The sequence below is a fragment of the Neophocaena asiaeorientalis genome, unplaced genomic scaffold (assembly GCF_003031525.2).
Source record: "Neophocaena asiaeorientalis asiaeorientalis breed wild unplaced genomic scaffold, Neophocaena_asiaeorientalis_V1.1 scaffold4, whole genome shotgun sequence".
NCBI classification, from domain to species: Eukaryota; Metazoa; Chordata; class Mammalia; order Artiodactyla; family Phocoenidae; genus Neophocaena; species Neophocaena asiaeorientalis.
The window spans coordinates 3,214,522-3,236,404 of NW_020173682.1; the positions used below are offsets into that span (position 1 = coordinate 3,214,522).

The 21,883-nt window shown below is 39.8% G+C and overlaps 1 protein-coding gene across 5 annotated transcripts in view; it reads right to left on the reverse strand.

Annotated features, from left to right (window-relative positions):
• NSUN6 (NOP2/Sun RNA methyltransferase 6) overlaps positions 1-21,883 on the reverse strand; it is an 80,362-nt gene that overhangs the window by 46,083 nt on the left and 12,396 nt on the right. For all 5 annotated transcript variants that reach the window (XM_024750065.1, XM_024750066.1, XM_024750063.1 and 2 more), the window contains exons 4-6: positions 14,081-14,190; positions 13,158-13,311; positions 2,005-2,086 (exon numbers count right to left, since the gene is read on the reverse strand). In XM_024750065.1, coding sequence (XP_024605833.1) covers positions 2,005-2,086; positions 13,158-13,311; positions 14,081-14,190 — 346 coding nt within the window. The remainder of the gene's footprint in view (positions 1-2,004; positions 2,087-13,157; positions 13,312-14,080; positions 14,191-21,883) is intronic.

A 21,883-nucleotide genomic window follows, 5' to 3' on the forward strand; every position in this document is an offset into this window, starting at 1 on the left:
TTTATAAAGTACATCCTTGTGTAACTTCAATGCTACATGAGAAATAATCAATTATCACCAGCCCTTTACAACCTCCTCTCCTCAAGAAGGAACCCACAATGTGAAGCTCCCACATTAGCTGTTGCAAACAAGTAACAGTACAGATTTGGGGATAATGGTTTACAGAGAAAGGCAAGGCAAGAGGCATCAAAAAAAAAAAAAAAAACCCCACAAATTTCACCAGGGATTTTCCCAAGTATATAATTCTACCTCTCTGTAAAGTACCTTCAATAATCACACAGAATGGACAAAGTATTAGTTGCCTAACTCTGGGGCTTACAAGGTATTCAGCCAATCACCCTATGAACTACCTCATCTTCACAAGAGGTTGCTGAACATCATTCAAGAACTGGTATCAGTGTTCTTCAGTTACAGCCAGTGCAGGCTTGTGATGATACATTCAAAGAGCCCAGCACAACACCACACTTTTTAAAAGGCTGGCAGGACTGCCCTAGTGGCGCAGTGGTTAAGAATCTGCCTGTCAATGTAGGGGACACAGGTTTGAGCCCTGGTCCGGGAAAATCCCACATGCCACAGAGCAGCTAAGCCCGTGCACCACAACTACGGAGCCTGTGCTCTAGAGCCCGCGAGCCACAACTACTGAGCCCGCAAGCCACAACTACTGAAGCCCGCGTGCCTAGAGCCCATGCTCCTCAACAAGAGAAGCCACCGCAGTGAGAAGCCCGGGCACCGCAACGAACAGTAGCCCCCTGCTCGCCGCAACTAGAGAAAGCCCGCATGCAGCGAGGAAGACCCGACACAGCCAAAGATAAATAATAAATAAAATAAATAAATTAAAAAAAAAAAAGAGCACTCTTGGGAACTGTTTCTCTAAAAAAAATTTTTAAATAAAAATTAAATAGAAAGTAATAAAAAAGGCTGGCAGAAACTACTGAAGAAGATTCTACGTAACCGTGTATGACTTTATATTAGGTTATGCATCCTAACGGTTTACATCATCACTAATGTAGAATCAGATGACAAACGTAAATCTGTTTCTCTATTTGTTCACCCCAGAATTAATCTCTGGGTTTGTAAAATGACTTTTGGTTACACACTAAGCAGAGTAGAAAGCAAATGTCATCTACGCTTAAGTTTGGGTACAGATGCTACTACCCACCAATTGTGCGACCTTATTCAAGAACCTGACCAGATTCGGCCTTCAGTATCTTCATGTTACGTTGGTAATAATAATAAAATAATAAAAACGCCACCTAACAAGCAGACTGTAACAAATCATATGAGCTAATGTACATGAAAGTACATCATAAACTGGACAATGGAAAACAAATTACTTGTTAAATCACAGCAATTGATAACCATCTGACCAAAATCTGCTAGTAGTAAACCATGTGAATCTCACTCAGACTTACACATGGAACAGTTACATGTATAGCAAATGCATGCTTTATTTAGGGGTTAATAGTGGAAATGGAAAGCAATCATTACAATAAGCTAAACTAAGTAGTTTTGGTTTTTTTTAACAGCAGTTACAGACATTTTATAATAAGAAAAGTACAACCATATTTATTAAACTTGAGGGTAGGAAAGAGGAAGGAAAGCACATTCAGGAAGAAGCTCTCAAACTAAAGCTCAGAACTGGTGCCCGAAAGAAATGACACAGACCCCGCCGTCTCACACGGCGGAGCCTTTCCTTTCCTAAGGGTGAGCCGGGGTCGCGGCAGCGCCCTGCGCACGCCTTCTCACCCTATGTACTGTGCTTATTATCCTACGATAAGCACCGCTGGGCAAATGAAGGGAGAAAAGGTAGTTCATCACTTGAGAAAAAGAGAAAGTGCTTACTAAGCTTTTCCTTACTACTTAACCAAAGGTAGATCAGAAAACATAAATACACTGCAAAAAAAAAAAGTTAATAGAAGCGAAAAAAACAAACCCTTAGATTTCAAATAATTCGCTGAAGTATATTTCAGTGTCACTAAGTATTTTGCTTTTACAAATACTTACTTGTAAAAATAAGTAGCTAGGCAGTACGTTGTCAAATGAGGGGCTCAGATACACTGGGTCTGTCATTCTTACGCCTACACCTCTGAAAAACAGGAAATCTAACATTACTCAGTATAAATTAGACAATCTGCACAATCTCCATTTCTAAGAATATACGCAAGTAACAAGTCAAATATAAGATGTTCTGCCTTTTTAAAACCTTTTTTACTCAACACCAAAATACTTAAGTGTTCCTGTGAAGTGTTTCTGGATTTTTACCCACAGTAGAGTAGGCCACTGGGAGCACTAAAAAGGATAAAGTCACATAAAATTTTCACTTGAGCACCACTGCATTCCTTTAGAGATCTGCACGGACTAAAAAGTGAAGACCATCTGAGTCTTTATTCACTGATGCATTCTCATCTTTCTGGTAACAGATTTATGACCGCTGTTATGAGCCTTTCAATTCAACAAACATTTTGTGATCCCTTCAGTTTGCCAGGCACTATGCTTGGTACTTGTATGAAAAATAAAAACATATGTTAAGAATCATGCTGGTGATAAGCCATGACAAACGTGCCACACTGCTTCCCTCTCATCTCGTTAGAGTGTAACTGCCCAGTACTGACACCATCCACAGGATGACCTCTGCCACCTCTGTCCCCAGCTGTGAGTGGCAGTGGACCTGATCAGAGCAGGAAGGGCCAGGGCCCAGGATGGCCTGGTGGACGGGGATCCACAGAGACAAACCTTGCAGTCAGAGAGGCTGTCCAAGGGGACAGGAGGTACACAAGCACACTGTTAGAGAAAAGCCAAGCGTGGCCAGCTGCACAGATCACACGAGAGCGCGCGAGAAGACGGGAAAGTCAACGTGCTATTCAGGGATTACAGGGGCACGGAAAGAAGAACGGGGCCCGCAGATACAGCACGTAGGTAAGTTCGGAGTTTATGAACTGACTGTGGCAAAGCAGCACCTACACAGACGTGTGTACCCTACGTGATATAGATGGGCTAATTTTACTCACAACACTTCTGACACCACACATGTGGGCTTCTCTCTCACCCACCAACTCTCCACCTCTCTGGACACCAAGTGGGCGTCCTACAATTCACTTAACTTCTGACAGACTGTCTGGGGTCATCGTCAGAATCCACAGGTTCAGTCCAACAAGACATCCCCGCTCCAGGTGCCAGCTGCACCTCCCAGGCTGCGACCTGGCCTTGTGACTGACTGGCTATGAATCTGGAGGCTCCTAGACTCCCTCCTCAGCTTCGACAATTCACCAGGATAACTCACAGAACTCAGGAAAACAATTTACCTGTCTGCCTACCAACCGGAAGCTTTGGGCACATGAAGGTAAATAAAAGGAAAGGCTCTTAAATACAGGAAACAGTCGCATGTAGTAACACTAATATATTTAAAAATAAGTCAACAGTAAACCACTGAAAAAAATATATATATATATACACACCCAAGATGGGCATCTTTTGTATTAAGGAAGGAAGCATTGTAAAATAATTCTGAATTTGTGTTGGCTGTAGATTGAGTGTACTGCTGAAAAATACTGGGTTCTTGTTTTCTGTTGCTTTTTGTGCGCGCATGCGTGTGTGTGTGTTTGGGTATTTTTTTCTTTAACTGACAAGCCATGTTGAGAGGTCTTGGACCACTGCTTTTCCCCTACGTGAGTCAAAACACAGTGCTGCTGTGTGTGTATATTTTGTGTGTGTGTATTTGCTAATTTTTATTATTTCTAGTTTTTCATTAAATAAGTTTGACTTTCTTTTCAGTAAAAAAAAAAACAACAACAACAAAATCAAAAACTGATGACTTCACTTGCGGTCACCAGTTTACTATGAAGGATACAACTGGGGAAACAGCCCAACAGAAGGGATGCGTCGGGCAAGGCGTGAGGGGGGCATGGATACACCACCCTCCCAGCACCTAGATGTGTTCACCAACCTGGAAGCTGTCCAAGCCCCTCGTTCAGTGGCTTTTAGGGAGGCTTCATCACATGGGCATGACTGATTAAATCAGACTGGCTAGCTCAGTCTCCAGGCCCTCTCTCCTCCCCAGATCACGGGGATCTCTCCACCCTCTGATCACGTGCTTGGCTACTCCGGCCAACAGCCCCGTCCTGAAGCTGCCGGGCGGGGGTACAGAAGCACTCTTACCACTCCTGAGATTCCAAGGGCTTTGGAAGCGGTATGCCAGCAACCTGGGACATAGATCAAAGTATTTATGTATTTCTTATTATGCCAGAGCGGAGTAAGTTTATGCTGACCCTCAAGAGTGAAATAATTTCTGCAGGCATTTGTGGACCGTCACTGCAGTGGGTCTGGCTACCAATGTTAACTCCTTTCTTCTTCCCACGCCTTTTACCCTCACTCATCTGTGCAACACTTGGTATCTTCAAATCGGCACCTTTCATCAGAGTTAAGCCTCGTCCTTGCTCCAGTCAGGATCAAATCAAACCACTTCTCAGTTAAATAGTTCTTGCCCCTGAGCAGAAAATACGCAAAAGAAACTTACGAAATGTCACTGCCTCACGTTCAAAAGTCAGTCCTTTGTTGAGACAACTGGGGCACTTACCTTGATCAACACCTTGCCCCCAGCGCCAACATCTAGACCCACTACTGAATGCCTTGAATCATCGCTCAAGTGACTCTATCCTGCAGGGCTGCAGTCCTCTGCAAAATACTGAAACGAACACTTATACGCCTGCCTTCCTAACCCAGTTCCCACCAGTGCTTCAAGTTCTGGCTCCCCTTGCGCTATCTCCCTCTGACCACGCCTACCAGCACAAGAGTGTCCATCTGTACAGTATTTAATTTAAAGTAACGTGACAAAATAATTTGAGCCAGTCATTGTTCAGGTATGGGCTGACATGTTCCCTTTAAAACTATTTCTGTACCATATATCTCCACATAATAATGCGAAATGTAACACCTCATAGGATGAGCAATCTGTAGTAAACTAATCTACCTCTGAGTCTACTAATGGCTCAACTCAGCTGGCATTCCAGAAACCAAAGGGCACAAATTCACTGACTGTACAAAGGTACTGTTAAAAGAGTTGGCCCTGAGCTTTAAAAGAATATAAACAATAAACAGTGTCTAAATGCCACATTTCTTTGCTGTGGAAGCACACTTTTTCTCACATAGGCAGAGAAAGAAATCATAACGGCCTACCTGAATGGTGAGTTTAAAAATCAAGAGCTTTTTGGTTTCGTAACAAGATGGAGAAGTAGTAAGACCAGAGCTCACCTTCTCTCATGAAAACATCAAAAACACAACTAACTGCTGAAAAACCATCAACAAAAAAGGGCCAGAACCTACCAGTAAAGATATACTACTTCCAAAGACAAAGAAGAAGCCACAGCGAGACAGCAGGAGGGGCACGTTCATGATACAATCAAATCCCATATCCGCTGGGTGGGTGACACAGAAAATGGAAAATAATTATATCACAGAGGTTCTCCCACAGGAGTGAGAGTTCTGAACCCCATGTCAGGCTCCCCAGTCTGGGGGTCTGCATCAAGAGGAGGAGAGGCCAGAGTATTTGGCTTTGAAGGCCAGTGGGGCTTGATCACAGGAACTCCACAGGACTGAGGGAAACAGAAACGCCACTCTTGGAGGGCGCGCACAAGGTCTCATGCACACCAGGACCCAAGGGAAAAAGAGGTGACTTCATAGGAGCCTGGGCCAGACCTACCTGCTGGTCTTGGAGGGTCTCCTGGGAAGGGAGGGGGCACCTGTGGCTGACTGTGGGGACAAGGACACTGGTGGCAGAGGTACTGGGGAGCACTCATTGGCATGAGCTGTCCTGGAGGCCACCATTTTGAAGCCAAGACCTGACCCCACCCAACAGCCCTTAGGATATAGTACTGGAGTTCCTCAGGCCAAAAAACAAACAGGGTGGGAATACAGCCCCACCTATCTGCAGACAGACTGTTTCAGGTCTTCCTGAGTCCACAGCCACCTCTAAACACAACACTTGACATGCCCTACCCACCAGAGGGACAACCCAGCTCCACCCACCAGTGGGCAGACACCAGTCCCTCCCACCAGGAAGCCTGCACAAGCCTCTTAGACCAGCTGCACCCACAAGGTGGCACACACCAAGAGGAACTACAATCCAGCTACAACCCAGCTCCACCCACCAGTGGGCAGCCTGTGGGACTGCAAACACAGAGTTACACAAAATGAGACAGCAGGCAAATACGTTCCAGACAAAGGAAGGAGATAAAACACCAGAAGAACGACTAAGTGAAGTGGAGACAGGAAAAGAATTCATAGTAGTGACAGTAAAGATGATACAAGATCTCGGAAAAAGAATGGTGGCACAGACCAAGAAGATACAAGAAAGGTTTAAGAAAGAGCCAAGAGATTTAAACAACAGAGTTGAACAATGAGGAAGAAGAACGGATAAGTGAGCTGGAAGACAGAATGGTGTAAAGCACCGCCGTGGAACAGAAAAAAGAATGTTTCAGAGACCTCTGGGACAACATTAAAAACACCAACATTCACATTATAGGGGCCGCAGAAGGAGAAGAGAGAAAGAAAGGACCTGAGAAAATATTTGAAGAGATAATACCTGAAACTTTCCCTAACATGGGAAAGAAAACAGTCACCCAAGTCCAGGAAGCGCAGAGTCCCATACAGGATAAACCCAAGGAGGAACAAACCGAGACACATATTAATCAAACTGCCAAAAATTAAAGGCAGAGAAAATATTAGAAGTAAAAAGGGAAAACTAACAAATAAAATACAAGGGAATCCCCATAAGGTTTTCAACTGATTTTTCAGGAGAAACTCTGCAGGCCAGAAGGGAGAGGCACAATATATTTACAGTGATGAAAGGGAAAAACCTGCAACCAAGAGTACTCTTCTCAGCAAGGCTCTCATTCAGATTTGACAATGAAAAGCTACGAGAATTCAGCACCACCAAACCAGCTTTACAACAAATGCTAAAGGAACTTCTCTAGACGGAACAGAAAAAGCGACAACTAGAAACAAGAAAATTACTAATCGGAAAGCTCAACAGTAAAAGCAAACATAAAGGTAGGAAACCATCCACACATAAATATATCAAAACCAGCAATCGGGGGCTTCCCTGGTGGCACAGTGGTTGGGGGTCTGCCTGCTGATGCAGGGGACACGGGTTTGTGCCCTGGTCCGGGAGGATCCCGCATGCCGCGGAGCGGCTGGGCCCGTGAGCCATGGCCACTGAGCCTGCACGTCCGGAGCCTGTGCTCCGCAACAGGAGAGGCCACAACAGTGAGAGGCCCGCATACCGCCAAAAAAACAAAAACAAAAAAAACAGCAATCGTGAGGAGAGTACAAATGCCGGATACCGAAAATGCACTGGAAATTAAGAGACCAGCAACTTAAAACAATCTTGTATATATATATGACAGTCATGGGAACCACAAACCAAAAATCTACAATAGATACACACACACAAAATAAAAAGCAATCCAAACACAACATGAAAGATGGTCATCAAATCACAAAAGAACAAAAGAAGAAGGTAAGAAAAAAGACATACAAAAACAAATCCAAAACAATTAACAAAATGGCAATAAGAACATACATATTGATAATTACCTTAAATGTAAGTAGATTAAAAGCTCCAACCAAAAGACACAGACTGGCTGAATGAATATAAAAACAAGACCCATATATATGCTGTCTACAAAAGACCCACTTCAGACCTAGGGACACATACAGACTGAATGTGAGGGGATGGAAAAAGGTATTCCATGCAAATGGAAATCAAAAGAAAGCTGGAGTAGTGATACTCATATCAGACAAAATAGACTTTAAAATAAAGACTGTTACAAGAGACAAAGAAGGACACTACATAATGATCAAGGGATCAATCCAAGAAAAAGATATAACAACTGTAAATATATATTTACGCAACACTGGAGCACCACAATATATAAGGCAAATGCTAACAGCCATAAAAGGAGAACTCGACAGTAACACAATAATAGTAGGGGGACTTTAACACCCCACTTTCATCAACGGACAGATCATCCAGACAGAAAATCAACAAGGAAACACAGGCCTTAAATGACACATGAAACCAGGTGGACCTGATTGATTATGTACAGAGCATTCCATCCGAAAGCAGCAGAACACACGTTCTTCTCACGGGCACATGGAACAATCTCCAGGATTAATCACATGCTGGGCCGTAAATCAAGCCTCAGTAAATTTAAGAAAATTGAAATCATATCAAGCATCTTTTCTGACCACAACACTATGAGATTAGAAATAAATTACAAGAAAAAAAACTGAAAACACAAACACATGGAGGCTAAACAATATGTTACTAAACAACCTAATGGATCACTGAAGAAATCAAAGAGAAAATCAAAAACTACCTAGAGACAAATGAAAACAAAAGCACAACAATCCAACACCTATGGGACACATCAAAAGCAGTTCTAAGAGGGACAATCTTACCTCAGGAAACAAGAAAAATCTCAAATAAACAACCCAACCACACACCTAAAGCAACTAGAGAAAGAAGAAAACCCAAAGTTAATAGAAGGAAAGAAACCATAAAGATCAGAGCAGAAATAAATGAAATAGAGACGAAGAAAACAAAAGCAAAGATCAATGAAACTGAAAGCTGGTTCTTTGAAAAGGTAAACAAAACTGATAAACCTTCAGCCAGACTCATCAAGAAAAAGATGGAGAGGGCTCAAATCAATAAAATTAGAAATGACAAAGGAGAAGTTAACAATGGACACTACAGAAATACAAAAGATCATAAGAGACTACTACAAGCAACTATATGCCAATAAAACAGATAACCTAGAAGAAATGGGCAAATTTCTATAAAGGTACAATCTCCCAGGACTGAACCAGGAAGAAATAGAAAATATGAACAGACCAATCACAAGTACTGAAATTGAAACCGTGATTTAAAAACTTCCAACAAACAAAAGGCCAGGACCAGATGGCTTCACAGGCAAATTCTATCAAACATTTCCATAAGAGTTAACACTTATCCTTCTGAAACTCTTCCAAAAAACTGCAGAGGAAGGAACACTCCCAAGTTCATTCTACAAGGCCACCGTCACCGTGATACTAAAACCAGACAAAGATACCACAAAAAAAAGAAAATTACAGGCCAATTATCACTAATGAACATACATGCAAAAAATCCTGAACAAAATACTAGCAAACCAAATCCAACAATACATTAAAAGGATCACACACCATGATCAAGTGGGATTTATCCCAGGGATGCAAGGATTTTTCAACATCCGCAAATCAATCCGTGTGATACACCACATTAACAAATTGAAGAATAAAAACCATATGAGCATCTCAATAGACGCAGGAAAAGCTTTTGACAAAATTTATAACCCATTTATGATAAAAACTCTCCAGAAAGTGGGCATAGAGGGAACCTACCTCAGCATAATAAAGGCCACATTTGACAAACCCACAGCTAACACATTCTCAATGGTGAACAGCTGAAAGCATTTGCTCTAAGATCAGGAATAAGACAAGGATGTCCACTCTCACCACTTTTATTCAACATAGTTTTGGAGGTCCTGGCCACAGCAATCAGAGAAGAATGAATGAATAAATAAATAAATAAATGGAATCCAAAATAAACAAATAAATAAATGGAATCCAAATTGGAAAAGAAGTAAAACTGTCACTGTTTGCAGATGACATGACACTATACATAGGGAATCCTAAAGATGCCACCAGAAAACTACCAGAGCTCATCAAGGAATTCGGTGAAGTTGCAGGATACAAAATTCATATGCGAAAATCTCTTGCATTACTATACACTAACAACAAAAGATCAGAAAGAGAAATTAACAAAACAATCCCACTTACCCTTGCAACAAAACGAATAAAATATCTAGGGATAAACCTACCTAAAGAGGCAAAAGACCTGTACTCTGAAAACTATAAGACACTGATGAAAGAAACTGAAGATGACACAAACAGAAAGATATACCATGCTCTTGGGTTGGAATAATCAATACTGTCAAAATGACTATACCACCAAAGGCAATCTACAGATTCAATGCAATCCCTATCAAATTACCAATGGCATTTTTCACAGAACCAGAACAATACATTTTAAAATTTATATGGAAACACAAAAGACCCCAAATAGCCAAAGCAATCCTGAAAAAGGAAAACGGATCTGGAAGAATCAGACACCCTGACTTCAGACTATACTACAAAGCTACAGTCATCAAAGCTATACGCTACTGGCACAAAGACAGACTTGTAGATCAAAGGAACAGGATAGAAAGCTCAGAAATAAACCCAAGCACTTATGGTCAATTATTCTATGACAAAGGAGGCAAGACAATACAATCAAGAAAATAGTCTCTTCAATTAGTGGTGCTGGGAATACTGGACAGCTACATGTAAAAGAATGAAATTAGAACATTTTTTAACACCATATACTAAAATAAACTCAAAATGGATTAAAGACCTAAATGTAAGACCTGATACTATAAAACTCTTAGAGAAAAACATAGGAAGAATACCCTTTGACATAAATCACAGCAATATCTTTGTGGATCCACCTCCTAGAGTAATGAAAATAAAAACAAACAAATGGGACCTAATGAAACTTCAAAGCTTTTGCACAGCAAAGGAAACCATAAACAAAATGAAAAGACAACACACAAAATGGGAGAAAATATTTGCAACAGACAAGGGATTAGTCTCCAAAATATACAAACAGCTCATGCAGCTCTATATCAAAAAAACAAACAACCCATTCAAAAAATGGGAAGATCTAAACAGACACTTCTCCAAAGACGACATACCAATGGCCATGAAAAGATGCTCAACATCATTAATTATTAGAGACATCAAAACTACAATGAAGTATCACCTCACAACAGTCAGAATGGCCATCATCAAAAAGTCTACAAACAATAACTGCTGGAGAAGGTGTGGCGAAAAGGGAACTCTCTTGCACTGTTGGTGGGAATGTAAATTGGTGCAACCACTATGGAGAACGGTATGGAGGTTCCTTAAAAAACTAAAAATAGAGCCACCATATGATCCAGCAATCCCACTCCTGGGCATATATCTGGAGGAACTCATTCTTCAGAAAGGTACATGCAGCCCAATATTCATTGCAGCACTATTTACAATAGCCAATGCATGGAAGCAACCTAAGCATCCACTGACAGATGAATGGATAAAGAAGATGTGGCACATATATACAATGGAATATTACTCAGCCATTTAAAAAAATGAAATAATGACATTTACAGCAACACTGATGGACCTAGAAATTATCATACTAAGTGAAGTATGTCAGACAGAGAAAGACAAATTTCATGTATCACTTATATGTGGAATCTAAAAAAATTATACAAATGAACTTATTTACAAAACAGAAACAGACTCACAGACTTAGAGAATGCCCTACAGTTACCAGAGGGGAAAGGTGTCGGGGGAGGGAAAGACTGGAAGGTTGGGATTACCATGCACCCATCACTATGTCTAAAACGGATAACCAACAAGGACCTACTGCATGCATAGCACAGGGGATTCCGCTCAATACTCTGTAATAACCTACATGGGAAGAAAGTCTGGAAAAGAATAGATATGTGTATACGTATAACTGAATCACTTTGCTGTCACCTGAAACTACCTCAACATTGTAAATCAACTGTACTCCAATAAAAAATAAATTTTTTGTTTAAACTCAACAGTTTCTTAAAAGATGGCTGCCTCCTACTCCCACCAACAAAGGAAACAGTACTCAGAAATCTGTGGACCCAGTTAGTGGAACCACCACGGCAAATAAGAGGATAAAGCAAGTACCACTAATAACGAACTAAAGGAAGCAGTCAAGCTATCAACTCCCCATTACAGACCCAAAGGTTCACACAGCAGATGTAGGCATGATCTTCAGAAGGCGCTCCAAGGAGAAGATAGTATTTGTTCTCGGCCATTTGGAAAGTACCGCTAACTCTAGCCTATTTCTTTAGAAGTACCGCTATCTCTAGCCTATTTCTTTAGAAGAATTAATTTCAACTATAAATCCAAATGGCTTTAATATAAAAAACTGTCCCAGGAATCAGGGATGTGGCTCTGTCCTAGCAGGATAAATTCACAGCTTTCAGCATGTTTCCATCAGCTGTCAACTTTGGAGTAACAGAGCTGTCCACAGGATTCCTAAAACAGCCGAAAACACTAAGCGAAACAAGACACAAATGAACCTACCTACAAAATAGAAACAGACTCATAGACATGGAGAACAGACTTGTGGTTGCCAAGGGGGCGGGGATTGGGGAGGGGGTGGACTGGGAGGCTGGTGTTAGCAGATGTAAGCTATTACATACAGAATGGGTAAACAACAAGGTCCTACTGTACAGCACAGGGAACCATATTCAACATCCTGTGATGAACCATAATGGAAAAGAATATGAAAAAGAATGTATATGCATAACTGAGTCACTTTGCTGTACAGAAGAAATTAACACACTATAAATCAACTATACTTAAATTTTTAAAAATTATAAGAAACTGGATTGTCCACCGATTTAATTTATTCAGCACCTGTAGCAACTGGAGATGATTTTAACATAACTTGGATTTTAATTCGGTGTAAGTCCGAATATTAATTTTTGACCACAAGTATTCATGTGAGTACTGGCTTCCTGGTAAATTTTTTAGTTAAATATTTTTTCTCTTTTTAATATTAAAACCATAAGCTTTTCTTTTCACACAGACTGTTCAAAAAAGATCTGGAGAGGTGGCCTAATTCATCCTTTATCAAGATAAGTAATGTTTTCCAAAGATACAAAACTTTTTAACTTAATATACAATAGGCTCCTTAATCTGAGCATTTACTCTTTTACCTAAAAGGATATTTCCCCCTCAAAAATGGCAATATGGGCTAAAGTATTTTCCAGTTGAATTTATACTAAAAAAACAATCATTCATATAATGCAACTAGATATATATACATATTTTTTAAGGTTGGTGAAGTATATTTCCGTTAATAGAAAACAGAGTTAAGGCAGCCACATCTATATCTGGACTAAAAAGCCCTTTGCTCATGAAAGTTTTCTAAATATTTTTTTTACGTTGTTTTTCATTTTCCTTGAACCACAGAAAGGATGCTTATTTCCCCCAAATGGCATTTGCTGACATACTTCAGTTCAGGGAGCCTGCTGAAGATCTCTTTGCGGCTTAGTTCAGAAATCCCATTTCCAAGAAATATTTTTGTTCCATCAAATTCTTTGGCTCCTTTCTTACATTTGCCTTTAATATCAGAGTACACGGAAACAACATCTCCACCTTTCATAACTAGAGAAAGAAGAAAATCATATCACACTGATCTATCTGTACTTTAGCAGAATAGTGAAAATTCTTTAAGCTTTAAGTCTTCAAGCTTTAAGACTGGGGACGCCTAGGGGCATCAGTAGTGGGCATGAAGCAGACTGACCCCTCTCACTGTAACCCCTAATAGAAAACGTAACTTTTTACTTTCAAACATTTGCCAACAGTAAATCGAATTGATGCTTTTTTGTCCCTAGGAAAACAAAGATACAGAACAGTCTTCAAAACATCTGATCTCAGCTTGAAGTCTTTAGCTGAGCAGAAAAGGAAGGATATCTTCTATTTAAATTATTTTTCCCAAACCTAACATTCCCTAAGAGGGTAAATTAAGAATACTAAGATTCATCCCAATATTTAAGATTCTAGGCTCCGAACGTTCCCCTCACAAATGACAGGACAGCAGCCTGAGGTTTTAGGGCAACAGACTAAAGAATACAAAACAAAATTTCACTGACATCTTACGCTCTATTCATCAGTCCTGATCCTGTACACATCACCACACACGTCCTCAAAGGGAATAAAAGAAACGGGCACAAAGCCCATATACAGATGCCTAACTTGTTAGCCCTTATCAGGTATATCCCTCAACCGGCTATACTAAATGCAAAACTTGGAAAATATCTTTATTAAAATAAATCTGAAATATATCTGAGTGATGATTTAATAAATTTTCCATTTGATGATACACATAAATTTTAGTGGCTGTTCTACAGAGAAACCTAAACAGTATACTCACATTTTGAGGCTGACACAATTCCTGGAACGTAGACGTGGGCTCCTCGTAAGACTGCATTGCCACACTGGGCTCCAACAATAACTTCACAGGGCTGTTGTTTTATATTATTCCTAGGGATGCAAGATGAGAGAAAGTGAACAGTGATACACCTCCAACGCCTATCAACCTTTTCAGTGTTTCAATCTGAACCCTAAGTAAATAACCTCTTTGGTCTTCACCGTCCCATGGCAATGCCACTAATGAATAAATGAGAAAAAGCTGAAAAAAGATAAATACGGAAGAAATAGTTTTTTAAAATAATTACAAAGAAGATGGACACTTGAGAAAAAGAAAACAGAAAGAGGATCCTATTGCAAGATAGTAAGTGGCACCAAAAACTGCTTCATCAAATACAACTAGTGAATATAACAAAAAAGAAGCAGACCCACAGATATAGAGACCAAAGTAGTGGCTACCAGTGGGGAGAGGGAAGTGGGGAGGGGCAAGAAAGGAGTAGGGGATTAATAGGTACAAACTATTATGTATAAAATAAGCTACAAGGACCTATTATATGATACAGGGAATATAGCCCATATTTTTTTCTTTATTGAAGTATAGTTGATTTACAATGTTGAGTTAGTTTCAGGTGTACAGCAAAGTGATTCAGTTTTATATAGATAGATATACAGATATAGATATTTCTTTTTCAGATTCTTTTCCTATATAGGTTATTACAAGATACTGAATATAGTTCACTATTCTACACAGTAGGACCTTGTTGTTACCTGTTTTATATGCAGTAGTGTGTATCTGTTCATCCCAAACTCCTGATTTATCCCTTGCCCACCCCCTTTCTCCTTTGGCGACCATAAATTTGTTTTCTATGTCTCTAAGTCTATTTCCATTTTGTAAATAAATTCATTTGTATCATTTTTTTTTAGATTCCACATGTAAGTGATATCATACGGTATCTTTCTCTTTCTCACTTACTTCACTTACTATGATAATCTCTAGGTCCATCCATGTTGCCGCAAATGGCATTCTTTCAGCAAAATAGCCAATGGTATAGCCAACATTTCAGAACTATAAATGGAGCATAACCCTTAAAAATTGTGAATCACTATCGTGTACACCTGCAACTTATACTGTACATCAGCTATACCTCAATTTAAAAATAATTAGGCAGGATTGAGGTCACAGGAAATGACACACAGGCTAGAACAGGAAAAGGGACCCCTTGGGGCCCAGCTCTGATGCGTTTCATGTTAGAACGGACATGATCGAGTGTTTCTATTCTAATCACCCAATGAAGCTTTATGTGGATTAAAATCACAACCCCCAAAGGAAAAAAAAACCTGCTTCATCATTTAACAAGCATTACTGTTTCATAACAGCATTAGGAGAGAAGAGAAATAAAGTCCCGGCCTTCAAAGACTAAAACAAACAACATACGAGGCGTTCAAAAGTATTTCTAAAGTGGTCGATTGGTGCACAGTGTTATATTTTAAACTAGACAAAAGTAAGTCTTCTTTTCTTCCTTTACTATCCAGCTTTTTTGAGTGCTCTCCAAATTCTCACCTCCCATCCATTCCTCAAATCACTGAAGCCTGGGTCTCACTTCCAACACTCAGAGCGGCCTTTTTCAAAAGTCAGGAGTGCCTATGTGATTACCCCAAACAAACATCTTGAGCACTGCATGTCTGATGGGCTTCCCTGGTTGGCAACATTTCACATGTGCCGTCCTAACGCCTTGCTGGGGGAATTAAGTGCGTTTCCTTCCCATGATCTCTAAATGATCAAACCTCAGCAAACTTCTCAGCTTTATCCTCCTTCCTGGTCCCACATGCTCACTGCCCATTCTCTAGCTATCTCTAGAAGAGGTTCATTCCCCCAGGTTCTAAAGCATGCCAAGCAGCTCATCTCACTCTGAATCCTAAACCTTGGCGATTTCATGATCTCAATAATCACAAAAATTACCCACATATTTTTTTAAATTTTATTGAAGTATATTTGATTTACAATGTTGTGCTAATTTCTGCTGTATAGCAAAGTGATTCAGTTATACACATATTCTTTTTCATATTCTTCTCCATTATGGTTTATAAGAGAATACTGAATATCTCACTGTGCTATACAGTAGGACCCCGTTATTTTTCTTTAAACACTTTATCAACACGGCACATTTTTTTTTATACAGCAGGTTCTTAGTAGTCATCCATTTTATACACATCAGTGTATACACGTCAACCCCAAATGCCCAATTCATCACACCACCACCACCCCCACCGCTTTCTCCCCTTGGTGTCCATACGTTTGTTCTCTACATCTGTGTCTCAATTTCTGCCCTGCAAACCGGTTCATCTGTACCATTTTTCTAGGTTCCCCATACATGCGTTAATATACGATATTTGTTTTTCTTTCTGACTTACTTCACTCTGTATGACAGTCTCTAGATCCATCCATGTCTCAACAAATAACCAAGTTTCGTTCCTTTTTATGGCTGAGTAATATTCCACAACTTCTTTATCCATTTGTCTGTCAATGGGCATTTAGGTTGCTTCCATGACCTGGCTATTGTAAATAGTGCTGCAGTGAACATTGGGGTGCATGTGTCTTTTTGAATTATGGTTTTCTCTGGGTATAAGCCCAGTAGTGGGATTCCTGGGTCATATGGTAGCTCTACTTTGTTTTTTAAGGCACCTCCGTACTGTTCTCCATAGTGGCTGTATCAATTTACATTCCCACCAGCAGTGCAAGAGGGTTCCCTTTTCTCCACACCCTCTCCAGCATTTGTTGTTTGTAGATTTTCTGATGATGCCCATTCTAACTGGTGTGAGGTGATACCTCATTGTAGTTTTGATTTGCATTTCTCTAATAATTAGTGATGCTGAGCAGCTTTTCATGTGCCTCTTGGCCATCTGTATGTCTTCTTTGGAGAAATGTCTATTTAGGTCTTCTCCCACTTTTGGATTGCGTCGTTTGTTTTTTTAATATTGAGCTGCATGAGCTGTTTATATATTTTGGAGATTGATCCTTTGTCCATTGATTCATTTGCAAATATTTTCTCCCATTCTGAGGGTTGTCTTTGGGTGTTGTTTATGGTTTCCTTTGCTGTGCAAAAGCTTTGAAGTTTCATTAGGTCCCATTTGTTTATTTTTGTTTTTATTTCCATTACTCTAGGAGGTGGATCCAAAAAGATCTTGCTGTGATTTATATCAAAGAGTGTTCTTCCTATGTTTTCAGGACCTTGTTACTAACCCACATATTCTAATGATTAGCCTTTCCAGACTGATTACCTGCAGGTAGCTATATATACATGTCCGACAGTTATTTCAAACTCAACAAGTCCTGAACAACGTTATGATTCTCTGACCCACTCCTCAAATCCTTGCTAACACCCCAATGCTTTTCATCCTCCTATGTTTCCAGTCTTGAACAAAGTGCCATTATCTATCTGAATAGCCAGACTGGGAAAGCCTGGCATCATCTTAAATCTCTTCTTCCTAAAACTTCTAACATTCACTGAGTTACCAAGTGATGCCACCTCTAATTCTCTGACAGGTCTTCCGGGCCCATCCCCTGACATCAGACGTGCGTCACCTCTTAACCTGATCACTGAGATAGCTTCCACGTTTTATCTTTGGTCGCTTTCAGATCCTCCTGATGTCTCTGGTGTTCTGTGGTTCCATTCTGAAGTACCTAGATATGGATTTATCTTTACTTTTGGCTTCAGACATTGTATTTCTTAAATCTGACTTTCATCAGTTCTGGAAAATTCTTTGTCATTATATTTTTGAATATTGTCTTTCCCCATTATTTCTAATCTATACATCTGGGACTCATTAGAAACGTGTCGTGCCTCTTCATTCTTTTTTCCATGACTCAGTTTCTTACTTTCAACTGCTTTACCTTCTTTACCTGCTGCATTCTGGGTAATTTCCTATGAGTCATCTTCTAGTTCATTAATTCTCTCATCTGTTGGGTCTAATCTTCAGTTTAGCTCATTGAATGAGTTTTTAATTTTAATGATATTTTTATTTCTAGAAATTCTTTTTCAATTGTTTTTTTCCCTCTTAGGGTCTTTTATGTTTTAGATTCTTCCTTTGTTTTTTATCATGTCAAGGACACTGATTTTACAGTCTCTACTAGTTAGCTCTACTTGCTACAGTTCTGGGGGAATCTAATCCCTTTAGTTTGTTGTATACACTGGTCCTCACTAGTGGTGGTTTGATTCCTAGTGCGCCTTCTAACTGTGAGAAAGGTGCATGGCCTGGGCTGAAGGGTGTCACTCCAGAGTCGTTTCAAGCATCCCAGAAACTGGCTTAGGATCCAATTTTTATGTTAATTTCCCAAACTGCAGGTTTCCAGACCACTTGGGTGGTATGAATTTGAATTCCAAGCCCTTATAGGTATGAAACCTCTGAGTTCTGCATCTCAAGAGATTTTTTTTCCTCCAACTAAAAAACTCCAAGGCAAGAGCGATCCAAATCCTAATTACTGCCTTGTACTGACTGCTGGATGTTTCTCACCTCCTAGCACCAGAATCCTCCTGTTAAAACCAAACACCCTCCCAGGGACTTCCCTGGTGGCACAGTAGTTAAGAATCCACCTGCCAGTGCAGGGGACTGCACTGGGTTCAAGCCCTGATCTGGGCCACAAGCCACAGAGCAACTAAGCCCGTGCGCCACAACTACTGAGTCTGTGCTCTAGAGCCTGCGAGCCACAACTACTGAGCCCGCGTGCCTAGAGCCCATGCTCCACAACAAGAGAAGCCACCGCAATGAGAAGCCCGTGCACCGCAATGAAGAGTAGCTCCCTCTCGCCACAACTAGAGAAAGCCCGTGTGCAGCCAAGGAAGACCCAATGCAGCCAAAAATTAATTAAATTTTTTTTAAAAAACCAAAGCCCCTAAATTCAGGGGACCAAGCATTTTCTCCCTCAAATCCCCCAACCCTTAATCTTAGCTCACACACTTACTGCTGTTTCCAGTTACTCTTCATTCTAACCACGGAATATTTCACTTATGTTCTTAATCACTCCACTGTGCATTTTATGACCTATTTTTTAGTCAGTATTCCTAGTCCTATGTAGCAGAAACATCCTCAAGTTATCTAGTTCACCGTATTGCTGGGAATAAAAGACTGAATTGTTCCCTAACTTGGCTCCAGTTTTGCAATTCATCTTCTTTTGAAAAAAGTGTTTAAGCTTTTTTGGCTGTAACCCAGGGTAAGAAATGCACTTAAATCACATCCCAGTACACGTGTGTATACACACACATACGTTTATAGCAAACATTTCACAAAATACCTTAATATGTACAATCCAATATATTATAAAATACCCCATTTCTTTTTTTTAAAAAAAGCCCATAGGGCTTCCCTGGTGGCGCAGTGGTTGAGAGTCCGCCACAATTAAATTGATTTCACAACCTACTAATGGGTCATGATCTACATGCAGTTTGGAAAACATACCTTTATGCTACTACCAGTATTGTATTTCTAAAATCATGACTGTAATAAAAATTATTTGGTTCCTACATTCTATGCAAAAAACACTCCTTAGTTTAAAAGAAAACCCCTTACATTTCACAGTCTACCTCTCCTAACTACTTCAGCATCTTCTTTCACCAATCTCTCTGAGAACTGATTAGCCAAACCTGATCACTTTTGTAATGAACCACCATCTGTTTTCACACCTCTGTACTTTTTGCATATGTTCTCTATCTCACATACCCTTACCTACTTTATCTCCTCTTACTCACCTTCAAGGCTCAGCTGAAGTTCGATCTATTTGGAGAAAATATTTACCCACTTCTTCGCACTCAGCCCTTCTTCTTCTATGCTCTAATAGTATTTAATTCATACCCCTACCATGGCATCTACTGCATTCTGACTTGTACCAATATCCCCTGCTTTTAGAAACTATGTTTCATCCATCTTTATAACGTCTTTGGGTCTCACACGTAGCACCAATTCAAAAAATACCTTGTGAAATGGAACCTTGTAGTGTTAATCAGAAAGTTTTTATGAGAATAACCATTTCATGGCGAAAAGAGAATGGGAGGCCACAAAGATGAGTCTTAACACAGTGGGCCAGAACTGCTATCCTTTCTTTGGAAGGCCTGGTGAGAACGCTGGTCCTCGGCTAGTGTTTTGGAACTTAGAATCAGGGGAGTTCCCACTATGAACTGATAAGGGTAGCTCACTGTGCCTACACTGTTTGTAACAATGTATTTGTAAACAAATAATATGGTTTACGGTGGACACTGAGTTTCCTTCTGGGAGGCTGGAATCTGGGTACATACCAGGCAGGAGGTACCCACACAACCTGCCCTGAATGAAAATCCTGGATGCCGTGTCTCATTAGAGCTTCCCTGGCTGGTGACATCTCATATATATGCTGTCAAGCTCGTTTACTGAGGGAGTTAAGTGCACCCTGTATGACTCCACTGGAAAAAGACCCTACAGCTTGCAAATGGTTTTCCCTAGACCTCATCCCATGCACCTTTTATTTTGCTGATTTTCCTTCAGATCCTTTCACTGATTAAATCATAGGCACGCATATGATTATATGCTGAGTCCTCTGAGCCCTCCTAGGGAATCACAGAGCCAGGGAGTGGTCTTGGGGATCCCTCAACACAAGAAGTAATCGTATAAAAATGTAAGATAGCATATGCAAGTGTCCAGGTGTACGTCAGCTTCACTGAAATTTCAGCAAGGAAATGTAAAAGTTGACATAGGGCCAGAAAAAATACTAAAAGCTTGATTTTTATTGAACTGTTTCTAAACAAAGGAGTGAAGCAACATTAAAGAAAGATGATTTTCCGATTGAACAGTAATAAAGATTGGAGGAAAAATAGTAAGAAGGTACTAATTGCACACAGCCAAAAGTAAAAATAAATAGTAAAATAAACATTAAAAAAATACTCTTGTATCAATGTAGAAAACAAAGTTATGGTCATGGGGGGAGACGAACGATAAATTGGGAGATTGGGATTGACATACACACACTACTATATATAAAACAGATAACTAATAAGGACCTACTGTATACACAGGGAACTCTACTCACTGCTCTATGACCTATATGGGAAAAGAATCTAAAAAAGAGTGGACATATGTAGATGTATACCTGATTCACTTTGCTGTACAGCAGAAACTAACACAACATTGTAAATCAACTATACTCCAATAAAAATTTTTAAAAAATACTCTTGTATTGGGAGTTGGGGGGAATGAATTAGGAGTTTGGGATTAACATATACACACTACGATATATAAAACAGACAACCAACAAGGGCCTACTGTATAGCACAGGGAACTATACTCAATATTTTGTAACAGCTTATAAGGGAAAAGAATCTGAAAAGGAATATTTAACTGAGTCACTTTGCTGTACACCTGAAACTAACCACACACTGTAAATCAACTATAATTTGATAAAAAAATAAAAAATACTCTTGTATGAAGAAAAGCCTGGCATTCAATTTTCTCTAACTTTTTCAATAAAGTTGACACTGATACCATCAAAATCAGCATTACAACCTTACGTTCAATCTAATTACCAGTGATAAAACCTTCCTAACATTAAAATATATTTGATCAGTAAATTAAATAGCATGTTAAATTAAATGAGGGAACCTGAATTTTATGGTGAGAAATTACTTTTTCAATTGTTTACTGCCTATAAATAGTTTAACCTATGTTTTGATACCTTAAATAACTGGATGATGTTGAGCTTCTAGTAAAAGATTAGTCAAAGAGTAAAAGTATAAATATATTCCTTTTTCTAAAGCCCACAGAAATGGGGAAAGAAAAACCTGAA